Here is a 21,602-nt window from a genome sequence, read left to right on the forward strand (position 1 = left end):
TTTTTTTTTCAGTATTCCAGGCGATGTTTGCCTTATTATCGGGCCAGAACAGCAGATGAAAGTATGTCGTGTGTAAACCTAATGACGGCTAGGTGGCAGCAGCGCCGGTCAAGACTGTGGGTGGATGACTGGACAATTCCCTTTAAGCCTGGAAACATGCTCAAATAATCTTAAAAAAGACAGCAGAGCAGGCAACAAAACAGGAAAAGCACATACAGACACATGAACAATGCTGCACTGACAACTATATTAACCTGAACCCGCGCGCCTTCTTTTTCCTTCACTTTACCTCTGCAGCTAACTTCTTCCTTAACTTTAATGCCCTGCTATTAAACGTGAAAAATCTAGTATATTTTTAACAGTACCACCGAAGTCGTGCTAACGCATTTGTCTCCCGAGTTCCTGATCGCACATGCTTCTAAAATTTTCCTTCTCAGCCTATCCTTATTCCTTCTTAATACCTTCACACTGGGAAGATCAGCTGGGCATTTTCGGTCTTTGCGGTGCACCGTGAGGTTAGTGCCCAGCTTCTCCAATATTGCCGCAGCGTGCTCTCTAATTCTGTCATTATTACATCTCCCTGTTTGTCCAATGTATTGCTTCCCACAATCTAAGGGAATCTGATAGACAATGCCCTGAGTACAATCAGAGTACCTTGTCCGGTGCGCAGTAAGGCATCTAGGCTTAATCTCCTAGTTATTCGCCGTCGCACATGAGCCTTTTGCTCTGTTTGATGCCGTAGGAACGAGCCAAATGCAGTGTCTGTGTATAATCTTCATCAAATTATGGGTTAATTCATGAGTGTACGGTACCAATGAACACTTATTCCTTTGTGTATTGTCTTTTTTTGCTCTCCTCCACTTGTTCGGCAGTACAAGGATTTCTGCTATGCTGCACAGCAAATACTCTGGAAGCCCGGCCTCCAGAAACCTCTCAGTTTGGCATAAAAAGCTTTCTTTGATATAGTGGTGGCAGGACTTGTTAAGAGCCAACGTCAACGCAGCCCTCGCAATGCCTCTTTTTACTGTCTTTGAATGCTGGGGTGTATATAGAACGAACAGCTTATTCGCTCTAGGCTGGTAGCTCCAACATAAGTGCTCTGGTAAGAATTCGAGGCTTAAATCTAGGAAACGCGACGCCATTCTTTGGAAGCTCCCAGGTGAATCTTAGATCCCGGCAATTTTCTTCAAATGCACCCCGTGCTATGTCTCTTAGTTTTTCTGTAGCCTTTCCCTCCTCTAGATCACAGAGCACCAAGAAGTCGTCCACATATCAAAGAATCGTTACAAAACTTTTGCCTTTCATTGCTGTTTGAATCCTTCTGTCACATGCGCGAGGTATATGTGGCTCACTGCAAAGCCACCCTCGAACCTATACATACTCCACTCTTTTGAACATACAATACTCCTTAATTGGAAGCAACAGTTGACTTGAGGTTGGCTTCTATGAACTCCAAGAAGCTATCCACAGACACATTTGCTGAATTCTGGGAAGCTATAGCACCCTGCTTCTCGATCGTCTCTCGCACTTCTTTCAACAAGCCATCTTGTGAGATAGAATAGTACATATCTTCAATGTCAAGTGAAAATCCAGATGGTCTCTTCTTTTCATATCCCTTGACTGAGATATTAACTTCTAAGGTTAAAGGTAAGGTTATTAAGGTTCAAGATACGGGACAAGACACTTGTCGGTGTTCTTCAGGGCGAAAACTCACAAACTGAATATACCTTTCCGCTCAATTTTTTCGGAAGCACACACGTGGTAGGTGCTAATCTCGGGTTATCTGATCAAACATCTCAGCCAAGTGCATGTGGATGACTCCTTTAGAATAAAAAACTCTGAGTTGTTAATCTCTGAGATCAAGGAATATGAAAAGAATAAACCATCTGAATTTTCACTTGACATTGAAGATATGTACTATTCTATCCCACAAGATGGCTTATTGAAAGAACTTCGAGAGACGATCGAGAAGCAGGGTGCTATAGCTTTCCAATATTCAGCAGGTTTATCTGTGGATGCCTTCTTGGAGTTGATAGGAGCCTACCTCACGTCACTTGTTGCTTCCCATGAAGGAGTACTGTATGTTCAAAGGAGTACAGTATGTATAGGTTCGATGGCGGCTCCTGCAGCTCCTACACTGAGCGACGTATACCTCACCGCATGTGACAGAAGGATTCAAACTGCAATGAAAGGCAAAGGCTTTCTAAAGATTGTTCGATATGTTGACGACTTCATGGTGCTCTGTGATCTAGAGGAAGGAAAGGCAACAGAGCAACTGAGAGACATAGCACTGGGTGCATTTGAAGAAAACTACCCTGATCTAAGATTCGCCTGGGAGCTTCCGAACGATGGCATCTTGCGCTTCCTAGATTTGAGCCTCGAATTCTCACCACAGCACTTATGCTGGAGTTACCAGCCTAATGCTAATGAACAGTTCGTCCTATACGCATCCCAACATTAGAAGACAGTAAAAAGAGGCGTTGCGAGGGCTGCATTGACGTCGGCTCTTAACAAGTCCTGCCACCACCATATCAGAGAAAGCTTTTTACGCCAGACTGAGAGGCTTCTGGAGGCAAGGCTTCCAGAGTTCTTGCCGTGCAGCATAGCGGAAAGCCTTGTGCTGCCGAACAAGCGGAGGAGAGCAGAAGACATTACACAAAGAAATAAGTGTTCATTGGTACCGTACATTCATGGATTAACCCATAATTTAATGAAGATTGGATACAGACATGGCATCTGGATGATGAAGATGAAGTATCCACGGGAAAAAAGGGGGTTTTGGGTATACCCTTTTTTTGATGAAGATCATCAAGGCAGAACGTTCATGTTTGAGTGAGCTCGATTATTGTGCCTCTTGAGAAGGCAATGCTGTAGCGAAATAAGAAAGCGTCTGTGCCGCCCAATATCACTATAATCATGTAAATCATGTTTTGTAAGCCGTGTACAGTGTATTGTTTTGTTTGTTTGTGGGGTTTAACGTCCCAAAGCAACTCATTCTATGAGAGACGCCGTAGTGGAGGACTCGGAAATTTCGACCACATGGGGTTCTTTAACCTGTAGCCGTAGCCGCCACTAAAAACTGCACTGACGAAGTTCTCCTCAAAAAAAGTGCGTAAGTATTCGCTCTATCTTTTTTGTTGCCTTCTCGCTTCAAGAGTTACTCATGCTTCCAGATGTTTGCAAATGCCCAAGTGTGAGCAACTCATTATTTATGCGTACAGAGCAAGAAACTTATGTGGTTCTGGCCACCGCCCTAATTACACTGGGTGTTTATAGGTGGCGTTTCGTTTTCCGGATAGTACAAAGTAGCAATTCTTGCCACAGTTCCAAAAGCATGAGTGGTGAATCATGTGCTTCAACAAGTGGAAATATCTGTAAAAGCAATTGCTCTTGCTTCCTGAAAAAAAGAGGGGAGTTGGAAGCTTCTGGAGAGATAGATGGATATATATATATATATATATATATATATATATATATATATATATATATATATATATATATATATATATATATATATATATATATATATATATATATATATATATATATATATATATATATATATATATATATATATATATATATATAAATATATGTATATATATATATATATATATATATATATATATATATATATATATATATATATATATATATATATATATATATATATATAGGAGGAATAGAGCGAGGGAGGAAGGGATACATTGGAACACAAATTATTTTTATTAAAATAAGCCCTGAGCGCTTGGGCTTGTTTAGCAATGTCATGAAATATGTGCTTATTTCTACCACTTCTCGAGAAACATTTTGGAACGAGCATCCCGTCATGATTCATGCCGTTCTGTATTGGCTGATTACCTCTTTTACATACTGTCACGACGCTGACGGATCTGTAGCTACATTTTTGCGATAGCCACGACGAACAAGAAAAAAGCAGCAGCGCATTCGCTTGTACTCACAAGGTAATAAACAGCAAATTTATCAATAGGCGATTGTCACCTGTTAGGGGTCCTCGCGCAGAGTACGTGTATTGCTCTTGTCTGAAGGACTGCAAAATTCGTTTCGCTACTTGTTGGCTGTAGGGCAGATCCTAAATGGACATGTAGTGGATTATGTGTTCGTTTTCTGTCGCTCGTCTCTACTGGAGAAGAAAATGTCGCTTTGGTTAGAACGGACTCAACATGGATCCATAACCTGATATAGGTTGCGACATTACCTACTGACCTGTGCTGTCTCTTTCTTTAATGTCAAATGCGAGGGGAAGGGGGGGGGGGGGGGGTATACTTTAGCTTTCGCTCCTACGTTATCTTTCGTTGTCCAAAGTTATTGACGATTATTTTGGACAGAAGATCATACCCGGTCTTTGATTGTTTTATGAGCACTTCGAACAGCTTTGCTCGCATGAGGTGGTGTGTTTACAACGCAGCCCCAGTGCATTTCAACGTCTTGCTATTATAGACCAACCAACTTGCTTTCCGGAAATGACTTGAAAAATAGCGTGAAGGGCGAGACGCAAAAAGTACTTCTACAATCTTCTACCCAGTAAGGTCAATTAAAGAAGCATTATCTCTTCGATAACTGACCGACAAACTGGATCATCGTATCTGAGAGAAGCCTATGAAAACGTAGAAGAAAACATTATGGGGGACGCTTAAGGTCCTCCTTTGAGGAGAGTGTAGCGAGATATCGTGGGATACCATATCCGACATAAGAGGTCCGGCTTTAGCTAAGCCGTATGAAGAAAACCGGAGCTACATACCTTGTCTAGCCAGCTATAACTTGTCTGACTCACAATGCAAGAGTCATAACAGCCTGATCATGATATCACCATCACATATGAAAGGGGAGACCTGAATTGGTAGCTCCTGCTAAACGCGCCGACCAGTGCGCGGGCATGTCAGCTGCCAGCGCCACGCTCGGGAGTTTTCGCTCACGACGCCGACGCCAACAACGTTTACGCTGGATTATCTGGTAAACGAGGCCCTTAACGCTATCGCACTAAACAAAAAAAGAATAATAAAATAACACGGACCTGCTACTGGAGAGATCCCAACCAATGACCTCTGAATTTCGCGTCCAGTGCTGTACGTACCGGTTGACTTACCGTGCCGCCTGTTCAATCTTTTACTCACTTGGGTATTTATTTTTTTTATATTCCGCATGCATCTTATACCTAAAAGTGTTCGCCGTTGCCGCCCTCTTTGATAGCGGTGGACGTGGACGTCCTCTGATACCGCGAATACATCCGGAGTCAGCGTTGTTATTTGAAAATTATAGAAATGTCAGGCGATAGAAGATGTCTGGCATGGCCGTCCACTGACTGAGTGTAGGGTTTCCTGACGTCACGTGATCACACGACTTGGCTGATTTTGCAGCGGCTGTTAAGTCGAGCCTCTCCTTCCAGATGGGATAGTGACATCAGAATCAGATTTCCAGCTCTCTTTCGTTCCTAGTTGGACACACTACTCTTAGTCGACGCAAGCACGCTCTCGCGGCTTCTTCGTTAAGCGGGGCATTACTTCTAATCTGTGTCGGATGGCATTTCAGATACGACTGTAGGATAAAGACTGCGTGAGGTCACAGATGATATAATTAAGGGATTACTTAACGGGAAAGAATCAAACTCAATGTACGCGAAGAAAAATCTGCAAGGAAACCTGGCAAAACGCAAACTATGGCCGTTATCGCTCCATATCGTAGGAGTGGATCTTAAGCGTGCCTCCATTTTGTTTTCAGCCCAAGAACCCACGACTTACACATCTTACGGCGTAGGCCAGCTCATCTATCAACGAAAATATTGAGTGAGGTTCCGCCTTTCCTTATAGCCGCTTTTCATTACGTAGTGGCATGTAGATGTAGCACATTCTTTGTGATTTCGACAAGAGCCTGTCATGCTGTGTTTTCCCGCGTGTTTTCCCGCGAATTATTTGACATGGGAACAAGCAGGCTGTAGACGTGACGAAAGTACCGACGTGCTATTCGACTCTACTCACATAACTTTCGTGTTACTCTTCAGCGGGAAATTCTCGCCTCCTGATTTTATAAAAGCTTGCCGGAAAAGTTGTTTTCACCAATGAAGGGCACCATCGGCGTGGAGTACTTGTTCTCTGACGCTGCTGCTTCTGCCTGTCCTTGAAAGATCGCCTTTGATAACAAATGGAGCGCACTGAAAGTGGCGACCGGTGTTACTGGAAACAGTAAATCGGCGTACTGAGCAAAAACTACAAAAAATGAAAGTTTTCTCCAACCTAGATGCCACCAACGCTGGGTGCCATTGACTCCTATTTGAGCACTGTGTTCGAGCGCTACGGGCAATATATAGAAGCCAGTGAGTGTCTTTGTTTATGCTTGTTAATCTTCGCCTTGTGCTTCTCGAAACAGAAATCCTGTTATCCTGACTACCCATCTGTATGTGGTGGACTCGACCAGTCGTTTAGTCGGATTGGAATTTCATTAAAACAGAATGATGAGAATCAAGTATCTGGGTTTATTTCTGACCAAACATTAACCGCTGGAAAGGTATAAAAAGGTAAAATTAAAAGCAAAATGGTTGGGATCCTGACAGCAACGATAAACATGCTATATGAGGTGCCCATGAAGAAAGGAAAGTGTTTGATTAGAGATAAACACCTGGATTTCAAGTTTCTCAACGACCTTGATTGTGGAATTAACTTGTCGGACGCATGGAAATTTCACCCGCAGTGATCTTGTCCAGAGTAGCCCGCAGAAACTATGTAGCGCTATTCTTGCGTGTTTGGAGCCTCACGGGGCTTGAGCTGAGAGTTAAAGGAAAGCTGGTCCTTTTCACAGGGACGCATGGAGGAATGGTTTTAGCTTTACGACATCGCACATGCTACAAAAAAACTTGTTTAAAATCCATGAAGAAAAGTTTCACTTACACATTTGAGAAGAATAACGAAAGAACTTGGGTTGGCTCTTAAAACTGATCTGTTCCACTATTTCTTTGCACCAAGCGCTCGAAACAACGCAAGACAACAACATTATGCTTCTGTCAACACATCTTTACGGGTTTGTTGTTACAGAAACGATGCCCGAATTGGTTATCCCAGGAGCGTAGCACAGCCTTTCGCAGAATTTGTCCAAGGGGTACGGAACCTATGCAAACTAAATAAAGCTAACCATGCAGAAATTTGGTTATTTATTGTTTGTTTTTGCTTTTTGTCTTCTATTTCAAACTAGTATTACAAAATATATTAGTAATGCTAGCGACGTCATTGTTACTATAGTTAAATAAAACTATTCCCTGCTTTCATCGGAACACGCATTAGGTGTAACGCTTCCTTTTTCTCTATGGTGTAACATTTCGTTTCTCACATTTTACGAAACTGCTGCCCGGGTAATATATTACCTATGAACTAGATTTTTTTTTAATGTAAGAAACAAACATTGGACGTTACTTTTATTAAGTGTGGTCTCAGTTTTCAGCCCAATGCTTTACCTGACTTTCACGCAGTTACGCAGTCCCCGTCCTTGTAGAAAGCGTTCTGAGCCCCTTGAATTACACATGTCCTGGGAATTAAACACAGTGTAATTGCAGACGTACTGCTCGCATAGGACATAAAGTTATGCATTCGGCTCCAATAGGTTGCACTTGATGGAAAATCAGGTTTCGGTTGGCAACATTGTACCATCTTCCTGCAAATTAGGCGATTGTGCAGCAGGATGGCAACGGATTTCCACCTCGCAAATAAATGTAATCTTATAATTTTTTTGTGCGTTATAAATCAAACATGGACAAAATAGAGTGGTTAAGTTTTGCATTTATCGAAATACCAAATGCCATGAATACGTCAGCGCCGATCGTACTTTTATAGGAGAAACCCTAGCTTGGGATACATGTGTCCCTTTGCATCATAACGGAAGTTATGACGTTATGACGGCGTGGATTTCTTTATTTACTCAATATAATTCAGTCTGAGCGGGTTCCACGTTTCCGTCTTACATATTCCGTGTACGTTCTATGCCTTGCATATACCTGCGTACCAAGTGTAGCCTGCGGCGCAGTACTCGTGTCCTCGCGTTATTTCTGCAACCTCGTGAGCGTTTCCTGCTCCACCCTTAAACCTTTGCAAGCTTATTACCCAGCCCATCGCAGCATAAGGCAACGACCCGTGCAGCAAGCAAAAATGCACTTCGTGAGGCACGCATCGCAGCAACCAGCACGGTTTGTCACAACGTCTTGAAAGCAAGCTTGAGGGTCGTCGAGGCGCTCGCGCGGAAAGACCTTGACAAAGCCTCCTTTACGCCTTCTGACGATGAAGGCCCTCTGCCGCGCCGCAAGCCTCGAGTGCGTCCTTCACCGAGGTTAAGACCACGTACCTCCGCGAAGCGGAACAGGCAGCCGGAATTCAATCTAAGTCAAGGGTGTAACAGCGCGAGCTAGGAATTGCCCCGTAGCATTCTCGTTCCATTCGCGCAACGACCGTTCAGAGCGCTGTTTCAGCTGGCACCGTCCGAAGAAGCTGTACGTCTGTATCTCGTTCGAAACGCCATGAAAAATAGCGAGTGATCTTAAGAAACTGCCTGTTCTAGCGTCATTCATAAACTGCCTAATAATCAATTCATTCATTCATTCATTCATTCATTCATTCATTCATTCATTCATTCATTCATTCATGAAATCATTTCTATGCGAAGACTGGTACCACCATACTAAATTTCTCGATATTCGGAAATCCGGCATGTTGTAAAAATGACCGCACCTGCTAAGACGATCACAATAAGCAAATAAATATGGAACCATCAGCCAGCAGAATTCTGAGCATGACCTCCGAGTGTCTAATTTTCAGAGTTTTAGAATATGCTGCCACGACTTACAGGCCCAACAAGCCTTAGTCGGGCGTGCCCGGGCGGCGGCCATAGCCACTGAGGTTCCGATCTAGGGACCTCCACCTAGTACTTGTAAGGATCAGTCTCTTACGGGCTGATCCAAGCATGCCCCATGTTCCTTGTATAGCCTAAAAAATAGTTTCACCTCCACGCTTCCCGCTCTTCCGGCGTCTCGGACGCACGCTTAGCCTTTCGCGTTTCATTTCTACTCTATCGGGCATCCTCGCGGCAAGCAATGATTTCCGGCCCGTCCGACGCAGCTTTTCGCTGTATCCAATTTTCCTGCGCACTAAACGTGCGCCCACCGTTCGCTTCTTCATTCATGCCTCTCTGACTAGCAAGCGCACAAGTTCGTGATTATATGTATAGCTGCGCAGTTAGTCGCGTGATCATACGGAGTCAGCGCAGATGGTTCCATTGTTACCTATGACAGGCACGGTGAAACTCGCTTCTACTAACTTAGTGTAGCTTTCCCTACAATAAAAGCGTTCTGTACGCTTTAGGTTATTTATTTCTGGCACAGGAAGCACTGTGTAAAGTGCTTGTTTTCTCTTAACTTTCTTTTGCTGCGTTTTTATGCGGAGAGTAGTTTAAAAAAAAAAAAAGCTTCTAAGGACGATTACGATACTTTTTAATGCAATATTTGAGCGTAGCCAGTAAAGTGTTTTGGTGATACATCAAGAAAAGAATAGGAGAGACGCTTGTATTGTATGTGGGTATGTGCAGTTACAAAGAGCCTTTAAAATTTTTCTCACGAGCCAAGCAGAATTTTTAGAAGAACGAGAAACAGAGCAGCGAAGCGAATAGCGCAGAACTCGTGGCTCTTATTTCCCTTCTTCTCGAAAATCCCCTTTAGCTCGTGACTGTCTTGTGGCTCGCAGCTCTCTTTCGCTCGGTTACAGCTGCACCAACAGCAACGCGGCTGAACAGTCGAGGAGGAGGAGGAGGGAGATGAGGAGGAAAGGTAGGGAGGTTAATCGGTAAAAGAAACCGGTTTGCTACCCTGCAATGGGGGAAAGGGGGTAGTGGATATAAAAGTTATGGGTAAGAGAGGGATGGGGGAAGTCAGTACAGTCACATCACACACATGTCACATCACATCACGTCGCAGTCATATAACGTAACATAACCTTTCGATCAGTCCTGTGCTTTTCGAACGGGCTCATAAAAGCTGCGCTCTAAAGATACCGTTGACGAGTTTTGCTTTTCGAGCATTAATACGAGAGACATGTTACCGTAACGTCTCAAAGTATAAGAAAGGTATTCTATTCATACATTGATTTTATTAGAGCATATTCATAAAACGAATGAGAACAACAAATGCGTAAGCAAATTTCTGCATTGACCAACAGAACTCGTGCCCTCTCAGCATGCCGCTGCCAACAGGCATGCTTCTAATCTCAAGCGTCTGCTTCCAGCGTCGTTACTTACAGCCAGGGGGATCGAAAAATATCTTCTCGATGCCACTCCGGTGGCTGTGAAATGCCATTTTTCGTTAGCAGTGGAGAAGTTTGGAGCATCTGGACTAGTCTGTTTCATCGTGGAGCAATCTTGTCCTTTCCAGTGATGAACACAACAGATACAACCTTAATTAAACTCCCCACCACATTCTAAACGCTTCTCTTTAAGTTCATTTATAAACACATCGTTTTGAATGTACTTGTTGACTCAATAAAAACAAATCCAGCGTACACATATATACTTTGTACCATTTCCGAGGCACAAATTTCGAATCAAGAAAACGTGCAGTTAGGTAGTATTGTTTTCGATGAATCTACTCTCTGAAGTAATGAGCATAAATCGTTACCTAACCATTTTATATTGTTTAGAGGGGTAGAAAGAAATTCAGCCGGGAGACGACTGGCCTTAATGAGAAGTTATTTTGCAGGCAGGTAGAAATAGAAATTGGTACACTTGTGGTACACACAAAATGGTACTTAGAAACGAAGTTTTTCGTAACGGTCTGCCAATTCGTGGCTGGTTGCGATAGTGTGATAGTGTGATATTGCCCGTCATTCCGTCCGCTGTTGGGAGAGGTCAGCTCAAGACATGGCCGGACTGGAGAGGCGAGGGCGGCGTTGCCGCTGCTTGAGTCCAGCCATGCTGCAGAGCAGCCCGCAGTTCTAAGTCAAAACTTGTTACACAGGCCACGACACTTAGGTGTGCACCCAATACTTCTTCATATGCGGCCTAATTCATAAAGCTCGCCTACACAAGCTGGCTCATTACAGGCCCCTAGAAGTGACTTGACGATCATTCAGGATGACCAGCAGGGCCAGTGGCTAGCAGATAAACTGTTGTGCTGGCGGCCGAGTCGCCGGTAAGTAACAATAAAAAGCATGTGGTGAAAAGATGAAACTGGAACTTGATTCCACCCAGAACACACCGTATCGCTGCAAATCTATGTTTCTCGAAAACTAATTATCCCAACTTAGAGGTTTCAATTATTGTCTTCCGTTACGTGATATATACAATTAAGGAGAACAGCTCCCTACCGCTAAACTCTATTGAGCCTTGCCAGCTATCTCTGTGTGAAGTGGATTTGTCTTCTGTGATAACATTATAAAAGGATATGTGCTATGTGTATTGTTACTAAATGTCAAAATGATAGATTGTATGATTACAAGCGAGATTTCTCGAGGCGCTTCAAAAAGTGCTGTTTTGCTGCGCAACTCTCCAACTGGTGTCGTGTGAGCGGCAGGAAGCCGCGTTCTACAACTGGTAGACATTCGGTATGCAGCTTCCTGGGATACAGCTGCTTTTCAGTTGGCTTTCGTAGTCGCGAAGCTCAACCGTTTGGCATGCTATCTTCTTAGACAGTGCAGCCTATTTAACAGCGTACAGCGCGCACAGAATCCACACTTCGCTCCTAGTGTCGCACTGCAAGCAGGTGGCGTACGGCCATTAGGAGGCAGCATGCTGCGAGCGGTTTGACAACGTTATTTTCCCTCAGGTTGGCGCTGCTTGCCACCGCTGGACTGATGGGCCCGTCGTTACTCGAGGTTGTTTTTCCTGGAGAAACAATCCTTAGCGGCGGTTTCTTTCCGCTGCCTTTCCTGCATGGAAGATGGGGAGAACCTGTTAGTGGCGAGACCTTGAGCGCCAGGAATGAAGAGACGTTTATGTAGAGATGAGGGACGCTAAGTATACCACCCACATACATCACTGATAGCTGTTGAAAAAAACATAAGTTCGAACAGCTTACAGGCAACCTGGAGGCACTCATTTAAAAACGGAGTTTGGTGCCACCATTCTAATGGAAAGACTTTGTGTTCATCTGTCCTTAGGGGAATGTGTGGGCTCTCGCAGCTATTCAAGGGCCACTCCCACCACATGTGAAAAATAAGTTCGAAGTGTGACAGCAATTTACAATGTAAGCGTGTCAAGATTTAAATAGATATGCTTACGTCTGTTGACATACAATCATGAAAAAAGTTTGAAAGATGGGAAATCACAAAAAAAAAGAATTTTTTTTTCAGCAGGCATTTTTGTTCATGTTTCGACTCTATTAATTGATGTGATCTACTCCAACCACGCAAAAACCATTCTCTCCGTGCACCCTCGTACCCTTTACACTGGTCCTACATCGCTTTAACAGATTGCGACCGCAGCACTTCCTTGTCTTACATTTAGCTGAGGTATGCATTTTCGCACAGGGAACTAGAATATTTTATGGCATGCACTTCCTAGTTCCTAGTTGATGGTGTACATGCAGAATGATGTGTGTTGTCATTGCAGATGATTTGATGATGAATTTGTTCTCAATTCATTTAAGTGGTGGAGCAAGGTTAGAAATAATTAAAGTCAGGCCTAGTTACTGGTCACGTTCTTCCTTTTTTATTTCAGAGATGCGGCGCTCGTCATCATGGCAGTAACGGCAATCGCTCTTAATGAACCTATATGCGGCTCACGCGAAATATAGTACAATATTTTTGTCATTCCACCGTTCTAAGCTTCACATTGCGGTACTATTGTCTCAGTCTGTGTCCAGTGCTTATGTTTGTCACATTTCGATGACGCTACCTTTTTCTGTCTACCGCGTGTTACTTTACATCCCATGCATTGCGTCACTGCTTAGCAAGGGCAATAACACCCAGTCGAGAACTCGGACATCGCGGATTGAAAATAAAGCAGCAAGAATGGAAGGGGAATGCACCGCTACCATAATCACCGCTGACAACACCACATTCTTTTTCATAGAGTGCAATTATTGTGGCACTTGTAAGAAATTATATGACAGGACCTAGAAAGCCTTAATTTTCTGCACTAGCTAAACGAAAGTACCTTAATCTGCAATGTACCGACTATCGTTATTTGGTTCTGGGAACATGTTTGCTTTTCAGATAGTACAAGATTCATGTTGCATAAGGGACTCACGGGAGCCTTATGAACTTCGAAGCTTTAAAATGTAGCTGTAACTACCCAGTCTATTCCTCCTAAACGTGTAATATGTGCTCACTAGACTGATTGTGATGTCAGCTGCCGATTCACCCTCCGTGGTGGCTGAGTGGTCACGGGACTCGCCTACTTAACCGGAGTACCCACGCTCGAAACCTACTGCGGTGGCCGCGTTTTCAATAGAGATGAAACGCAAAGGCGTCTGTGTGATTTTGCGATGTCAGTGCGCGTTAAAGGGCCCTAGGTAGTTGAAATTACTCCGTAGGCTTCGACTACGGCACCGCTGTCTCTCTTTCTTCTTTGTATTCTACTTTTCTCCCTTCCCTTAGGCACAGTTCAGGTGTACACGGAGAAGTGTAACAGTTACTGCCATTTTTCTTTCCTATAAACTACATTTATTTAGTGCGGCAAACATCAAAGTTTAACGCATTCGTTAATCCTTACAAAGTTACAAGGGGCGCTGGTGAACACATGGAATGGCCAGAAGAACTCTGTCCTGTCGTAGGCTGCTAGCGTTTTCATCCACAATGGTCATTCTTCTATGATCCCAACGTGTAAATAATTCCAACTTACCTTACCATGAAAGGCCTGTACAGCTCGCACTTCTCTTGCGACTTATCAAGCCTTATAGTGTAGTTGAAGGGCATCAGCTGAACGATGTCTTGTCTGGAGTTGGTGTATCTCGGCCACTGGTCGTCACTCAAAGGTATGGACGGCTTTCTGCGTGAACGTGGTCTGATTAGAGATAGATTTCTTGTCTTGTCTCTGATATCATGATCACTGCTGGAGAGTCTTCTATCCTTTTTTTCCAGCACTAAAGGATGTCAGTCCATCAACCTAAAAGATGTCAGCTATATAATGCATCTGATAAACGTAATTTGTTTGTACTATTCCGGTGCACGTAAAAAAGCACAATAAAATTTTACTTCACCTATCACAGTTTGGCTGTGAGTCTTCATTATTATGCTAAGAAAGTTTTAAAAGAACGGTAACTTTTATGGGAGCATTAGAAACAGGCGAGTAGGTAAGAGTGCATGGTGGTTAATTTCTTATTCAGCCGACTGATTGATTGATTGAGTGACTGCGATGCACATTGCGAGTCTAATTTATTTTTGGATTACTTCTGGCAAATTCTAAGTCCACGTTTGAAGTAAGCTACAGTCTGAATACATGAAGCATTCCTTCAGAAATTACGAAAGTCAGGATTATCGCACTGCTGCTCAGCTTTCGGCCTATAGGTGATGGCGCATATGTTACTGCGAAACTTCTCCTATAGCTGATCACACATTAGATTCACTCTTTCATTGCTAGCTTGAAGTTACAGCATTGTTTTCATTCGAAACTAAATCAAGCAGTACATATTTACCTGATTCAAGATAATGAAGTCGTCCTGTAGGTTCACAATGGCTATCAGTCGTGCAATTCCGAGAAATAGTGGTTATTACTTCCTCAAAGGAAAGAATTTACCCGACTGAAATATTAATATATGCGGTGGCTGCATCCAATGTATCAGCCTTCTTTATCTCCATATTACTTGTTTCCGTAGAAATGCTTGTTTGAAGTATCGTAGTGGGAAGCACTTACCCACTACGTACAAAGGAGCCCCATGTCTCCATCAACTGTCTCATGAATGCTGTCTCGTTTGTAGTGTAACTTCGACCAAGGAAGCCCCTGGGCAGGCTCTCTGTGGCAATACTGGCCCTTGTAGGGTCAGTAGAGAAAATAAGGCTTCCCAGAGCGAACGGCAGCTCTTCAGCGTGCACAACCCCAAACCACTTCGGGAAGATGCTGTACGATGGCCTGTAGGTGAACAGATATCTGCAAAGAAAATAATGGATAAATGCGCGGCAGCCCTCAATACGCTCTAGTAAGCAGTGAGGGAATTTTCGGGAAACAGCACCATACTTTCGTATAAGAGACGTTGACGATCAGCTGCAACTGGTTCGGTGTTCTGTCTGAAAATGCAGCGTTTCATCTGGAAAAGCTTCTTAGCGTTAGCATTTTGTTTTATTTGCGTGTGAATTCTACACTTGAAGGATGGAGCTAAAATTGAGCAAAGACAATGTGGAGATGAAACACGGCACGAATACTGCTGTTTAGCTTCACCTTCTTGTAATCCTAGTGTCTCTGTAAGTCCATTTTTCAGCAGTAAATATCCGTAGAAAGGTTGGATCACAGGCATCAAATAGTTCATTAGAAACTTAATGAATCTACCTATTTAATCAGGAAAGAAAGTGTTTTCTCTTACTTTACTGCGGAATACGGAAGCTGTATTATATATGCAACTTTACTTCAAACTCAATAAAACATGCCTAATCATGCGGTACTGCCCTGTGGAAAACCTTATTTTTTGGTCAAACCTTTTGCATCGAAATGTCCTTTCTTGTCTTGTAGCATGAAATAAAACTGGTTGTTAGGCGGTTATATTTACAGGTGGAACCGATATTTATGAAGAACTAGAACACTGGCTAAAGCACACCTATGTGTCTGTTCTATATATTGCACCCTCTGCCCGTCTTGTTCTCTATGAGGAAAGTTAGCCAGTAAAAATACTGGTTTGAAGCTTTTTACCACTTTATGCACGAAAACGTCAGCTCACTGCTCAACCGCGACAACATCAAATCACGGTACTGCGGCTTTTAAAATTTCAGGCACTCTCTTAAAGCTTTTACCGTCCTTCGAGCTGGAGTCATACTCCGTCGCAAGCGGGAGAATGCAGACAGCTAAATATTGGAACCGCTGCTGAAGCGTGACTGGCCTGCATGGCTTCAGCCGGCGCACTCTATTCGCAAGGCTTCAGCCGGCGCACTCAAATATTTTCGCCCGCCATGGATGTTCACCGCCTTCTCATCCCAGTCGCTTTGCGGCGAATTCCACGGGAGATCCGGAGAGTTCTCCGAATCCGCGAAGAAGCTAGGTGATTAAGGAGTCTATTGACCCTACCGTCGCGGTAAAATCAGGGGTCTGACTCTTGACCGTTCATTTAAGCAGCTATTACGGCTCATGGAGAAAAAAAAAAAAACGACGTACTCCCGATAGCCGCCTAGAATTTGCCATTAGGCTTCTAAGCATTCTACCTCAAACAATGAGAGGAGATTTCCAGGCCCTCCAACGTCGTGACCGCATATTTACAGTTCACCCAGCTTTTGGAGCCGCTCATGTCCAGCCGGCACTTCGCTCACTGCGTCGGCATCATTGCCTTTTCACAGCCATACTGGCAATGGTGAGATCGTAATTAAGACAGAAACAACAAACAAATACAGGGGACGCCTAAGCTCCGCACTTATGGATATGGCAAGATATATCTACCACGACACATATAAAGCCCCGCTTTAACCCAGCCGTAAGAATGCGCCTGCATCGCCTAGAGGAAACGTGAATTCGGATGTCCTCAGAAGGTGATTCTGATGTCACCCGGCCATATAAAAGGAGTGAGAGGCCCGAGTTGGCAGCTGCTGCATATCGCAGCAGCAACATATCGTTAGCTGATCCTACGGCCATTTAGTGAGCGGCCACGTCAGCTGCCAGTATCATGCTCGAGACTTTTCGCTCAAAATACCAACGCCGCGCTGACACCAAAGTTTCGACGCATGGGGCCTTAAACGCGGTCGCGTTCAAAAGCAATAATGGCTTGTTGTCTCAGTGAACTGCGAACTGCTGCAACGATAGTTTGAACCTAGCGATCGACAGTTTGACAGCTTTCACCTATGATGCATGCATATATCATGTTTTCCATGTCGCCACCCCCCAGTGAACCTTGCATGGGCGAGAGTTTGCGAGATTGCATAGACCTTTTTTAGACGACCTAGATTGCGGACATCTCCTGTTGCCATTAAAATATATCTCTCTAGATTGCGTGCTATCTTGGTGGAAACTTCTCTGTAAGTTAGGCATCAGCGTCACCTCACTTTACAAATTCAGCGATGGTAACTATCATGACAAAGCTTCCCACATTTATGAAACAAGGAGCGAAAGATGCGTCTGGGCATTTCCTCGCATGGTGGAAATCCTTGGGGCTCAGAATCATGCCTTCTGTGGTGGGTATCTGGCACGTGCCCTCCAGTCCGCTGTATTTTATGCACATGTTTGGCGTAATGCTATGCTAAAAGCAGAAGACGGATTACACTAGATGTGCTAACATCTCCCTTACTAAACTCTCTTAGCTAAAATAGTGACACGTCTCTGTGACTATTCATTTCTATGACACTTCTTACGAATGCCCTGTTCATTGTTCTTAATGGTGACCAATACCTGTAAGAAGGCACTCCCTGAAGCGCTGTCAGCTCGGTGAAGAGGTGTGTTGGACACTTGAAGACTATATCTCCCATCATCTCGGACAGTAGCTGTATGACTTCCTGGTCGCCATGTTTAACCTCGTAACCGCCAAAGTATGCCCTGACCATCTTCTTGCCTGTGACTAGTGGGACGTCGGCGAACAGCGACAACATTGCGGTTATGGTAGCCCGGTAGTCCACTTGGAGGTTTTCCAGGAGGTCATGGTGAAACTTGAGTACGTAGTGCAGGAACCCTGTGCCCTCGTTAAGATTACTGCCGGCAAAGACTTCCTTTACATGAACGTGCTTCCATGTGTCGAGCGCCAGGGGATCGTAAGGGAAGAATTCGTCACCTTCTAAAGGCGAGAAAACCCGTTGACCCAGTTTCAACCTAAGGAGACTCCTAATTATTTTCCTAGCATTCAGCTTCTTCAGGCACTTTATAGTCTTAGGTATGTCCAGAGCCTCCTTCTTCTGCTCGCCGTTATGACAGCCGAGAGTGTGTGATACGTCATAGAACTTGTCAGGACTATAGTAAGTTGATCCAGCAAGAAGTGTAAGAGGCGTTCCACTCTGCACGATGATTCGCTTGAGCAGCCCTTTGGTAACGGGCGAAGCGGCCAAGAGTCCGGCCGACACACCCCCAGCACTGTGACCCGCAACTGTGACCTCGTCGGGGTCGCCACCAAAATAAGCGATGTTCTCTTTGAGCAACTTAAGAAAAAGCACCTGGTCCCACATTCCCATGTTGCCCGGCAGATCGGGAGTCTCGGACGTCAGGAAGCCAAAGAAATTGAGCCTGTAGTTGAAGCTCACTGTGATGATGTTCGTGCTCACGGCCAAGTTGCTCAGATCGTAGACGAAGAGCGAAGAGTCACCAAATTGGAAGCCACCTCCGTGAATGAAGACCATGACGGGAAGCTTCGCGTCGCATGTATCGTTGTCATTAGGGCAACTGCGCGTCGGTCGCCACACATTGTAGTAGAGGCAGTCCTCGCTGGAGTGTGTATAGTCTAGAATAATGTCCTCGTAAATTGGGAAGTCGGACTGCATGCACGGGGCTGGCCGAATGCTAGCGTTAAAAACGCCTTTCCAGGCCTTCGCAGGCAGTGGTCTTTCAAAGCGGAGCTCTCCAACTGGTGGTGTGGCGTAGGGAATCCCGAGGAACGTGTCGACTTTTTCGCTGCCTGCATTTTGGCGGATGCCTTCGACAAGTCCAAATTTAGTTCTAACACGCGGTCGCTCGCTGTCACCAAAGCAAAGGCGGTAGGCGTTGGCAGTGAGCGCCAGCACAAGCAACAAACGAGAGAACGGCTCCATTCTCCCGCCGCCGTTTGACCCAAATCAAGCACTTCGCCGGTATGATACTCAAAGGGAAAACTTGCTTGACAGAACAGTGATCATCACACTCGAGTCACACACTGTAGTAGCACGCACTGGGCGCTCGATGCCAAACTCGGAACTGGCGGGCCTGACCCCAAAGACGGCATGGCCATATGGAGGAGGAGAAAAGGCGAAGCTATCATTGTCTAATCGGATCCAACAGATGCAATGCCCCAAAACTGGTTCAGCAGCTGTCCTTGCACGAGGCTGATAGAGAATCGCGATGGCGAGTGCAGAGAAGTTAGTGATCTAGAGGCCGCGTAAGAACGGTGACTGCAATCTTACATCATCGACCTTGTATCGCTGGCCAACTCATGCAGGGCGTAAGGCGTTAAGTGCGCCGCGAAGGCTCAGAAAGCGCTACGACTGAAAGGGTTAGGGGACGTGGGGGGGGGGGGGTGGGGGGGAGTTACATAACAGAACTCTACGTGGGAGCTGATTAGTTGCGCATGCTACAGTTCTAATTACGATAAACCTTAAGTGATACTATGCACAACCGATCGCGACTACGCCATTGCTTGCCTACAGGTATGTACAGTTTGTAAATGAGATAAAAATACTATACGCACGAATATCATTGTCGAATAAGAATCTGTTCCTGCTTCTTCTCATTCAGTATTCTCATCGGTAGTAAACGCCTGTATTTTGCTTTGGTCCTATCATGCTAGAGCTGTGTGGTGTACTATCAGAGATAAAACGGTCCAGAACACGCAAAAAGCGGAGTAGCGGAAACGGCGCCACTTTTTCCAACTACCACAGCATTCAACTACCGCATGTAAGCTCACTTTACTTACTATTTGTCATTATTTTCAGTGCCACCTATGCTTATGTGCATACGATCCGCTAAATACGATACGATTTTCTAAAGTCGCGAAACTCTTCTTATTTCACCCCCGCTAAGAAATGTACGTATTAAAATGCAAGGTGCGCGTTGATGAGGCAAAGTATCATTCGTCAGAATTCTCTATGGCTGGGATAACTTCATATATTACATGTACAGATAAAAGAAAAGACATTTTGCCCAGTATCATCGCTAACGCTAATAGTTATGACCCTTGCACACCGAACAATTTTCACCTCGTGTTGCGCACATCCTTTGAGCTTGAGCTTCCTTTGATCCAGCTACTGTCTAATCACAGAAACACTTATTGAAAATATTTTGGCTTGTGTATGACTAGCTGCCGGAAAAGGAAGATGCCAGAAATTTGTCTCTTTTTGTCGTCGGACTCGGTAGCTTGTGTCCCGTTTGCAAACGAAATTACTCATAGGAGAACAGAAACGTAAGATTTTATGGTAAGCTGGAGAAATAAATTTGCTAGTTTGCATGTGCGATCACGTTTTTTTTTTTTTTTTTTTCGCTGTTGCAGCTTTCAAATGCTGTGTGCCAACCCACACAGAAATAAAACGTGATTAATAATAATTCCGCAAACCCAATGTTATGTTTAGTCAATTTCATGCAGCCAGTCACCGATCACATTCAAAGTCCGAACTAAGCTGCGGGACCAGTTACTGGAGTACCACTACTTATATCTCTACTTATCTGCTCTAGGTGCAAACATTGCAACAGAATGCACATTCGACACCTTTATCAGCCTCAGTTTTCACAGAGTACCCTCTGCGTCGAGTTTAGGAAAACAGGCGGTTGTCAACGTCGTTCCCCTTCTATATATATATATATATATATATATATATATATATATATATATATATATATATATATATATATATATATATATATATATATATATTCTCAACATCCGAGTGCATGGTGTCTGCAACATGTAAACAGGATGAAGAAATATCGCTCGGTTCATAACACATACAATCCACTCAAATTCACTTGCTCATGAATTAAAATAGACTAAAGTGGGCCTACTTTAAATAAATGTAAATATAAATGTCTACTTTAAGTAAAAGTCTTTGTGTTTTACTTTCCAAACTTGATTAGTAATTTAATAAAGCTTTAAAGTAATTTATTGATGCCCTCATAAATATTGCTGCGTGCTAGTAATGCACGTTGCGAATATTTTGAGAACAAACGCTACAGAAGTCAATAATACAACCGAATTAGTAAGGAAGGTCGACAGGCTCTCGAAGTGGCACATTTACTAAATTCGCCGTGGAAAAACCTTGCTGCTTTCTTGCCTGCGAAGCAATGCTCTCTGAATGAAACACAGGCAGCGCGCGGAACAGCAGCATGTTCTTGCACTGTAGCATTACCCTATGCATCAGATAGTTTATATGATTAACCTTGGGCAGATTGTCTTTTCTTGTAAATTTGCTGCCCGACTGTGCAAATGTAGGTAACCTCGACGCGCCTTCAAGGCTTTGGACCTGTGGCCCTGTGCTCGTATCGATTACTTGGCACACGTATACGGGTGGCTCCTGTCGGTAGCCGGCAGTTATATGTGCCGCGTTATGGCCTGAAATCTGGAGAACGGCAACCGTCCAAAAGCACCCCTTCCTTCCCTATCGTTACTTTTTTTTTTTCTTTTTGCATAGACTACTTTTTTTTTCGCATCAACTACACGTACTGCACATGGATGCAATTCCAGCTCGTCTTGACCTTCGTTGATGGCCACAAGCAAGCCGGATTGCGACTGTCGGCAACGAAGATCCTTATCTCCGCATTCCCCCCCCCCCCCCCGCGACGCTGCACCCATCTCTTGTGGCAAACTTCCAACAAGAGTAATT

At 44.2% G+C, this 21,602-nt stretch overlaps 2 protein-coding genes across 4 annotated transcripts in view; one reads left to right on the forward strand and one right to left on the reverse strand.

Annotated features, from left to right (window-relative positions):
- Nucleotides 1-21,602, forward strand: part of LOC146185226 (acetylcholinesterase-like) — a 332,565-nt gene that overhangs the window by 203,606 nt on the left and 107,357 nt on the right. The gene's annotated exons all lie outside the window — the stretch shown is intronic.
- On the reverse strand, nucleotides 11,723-18,845 carry LOC146185236 (acetylcholinesterase-1-like). Its single transcript, XM_084605804.1, has 4 exons — nucleotides 17,503-18,845; nucleotides 14,836-15,069; nucleotides 13,825-13,971; nucleotides 11,723-11,909 (listed from the first exon to the last, which is right to left on the reverse strand). The coding sequence occupies exons 1-4, from the start codon at nucleotides 18,843-18,845 to the stop codon at nucleotides 11,723-11,725; spliced, it is 1,911 nt and encodes a 636-aa protein (XP_084461930.1).

This window comes from Amblyomma maculatum, chromosome 6 (assembly GCF_055883805.1).
Source record: "Amblyomma maculatum isolate TAMU_Amacu chromosome 6, ASM5588380v1, whole genome shotgun sequence".
Taxonomy (NCBI): domain Eukaryota; kingdom Metazoa; phylum Arthropoda; class Arachnida; order Ixodida; family Ixodidae; genus Amblyomma; species Amblyomma maculatum.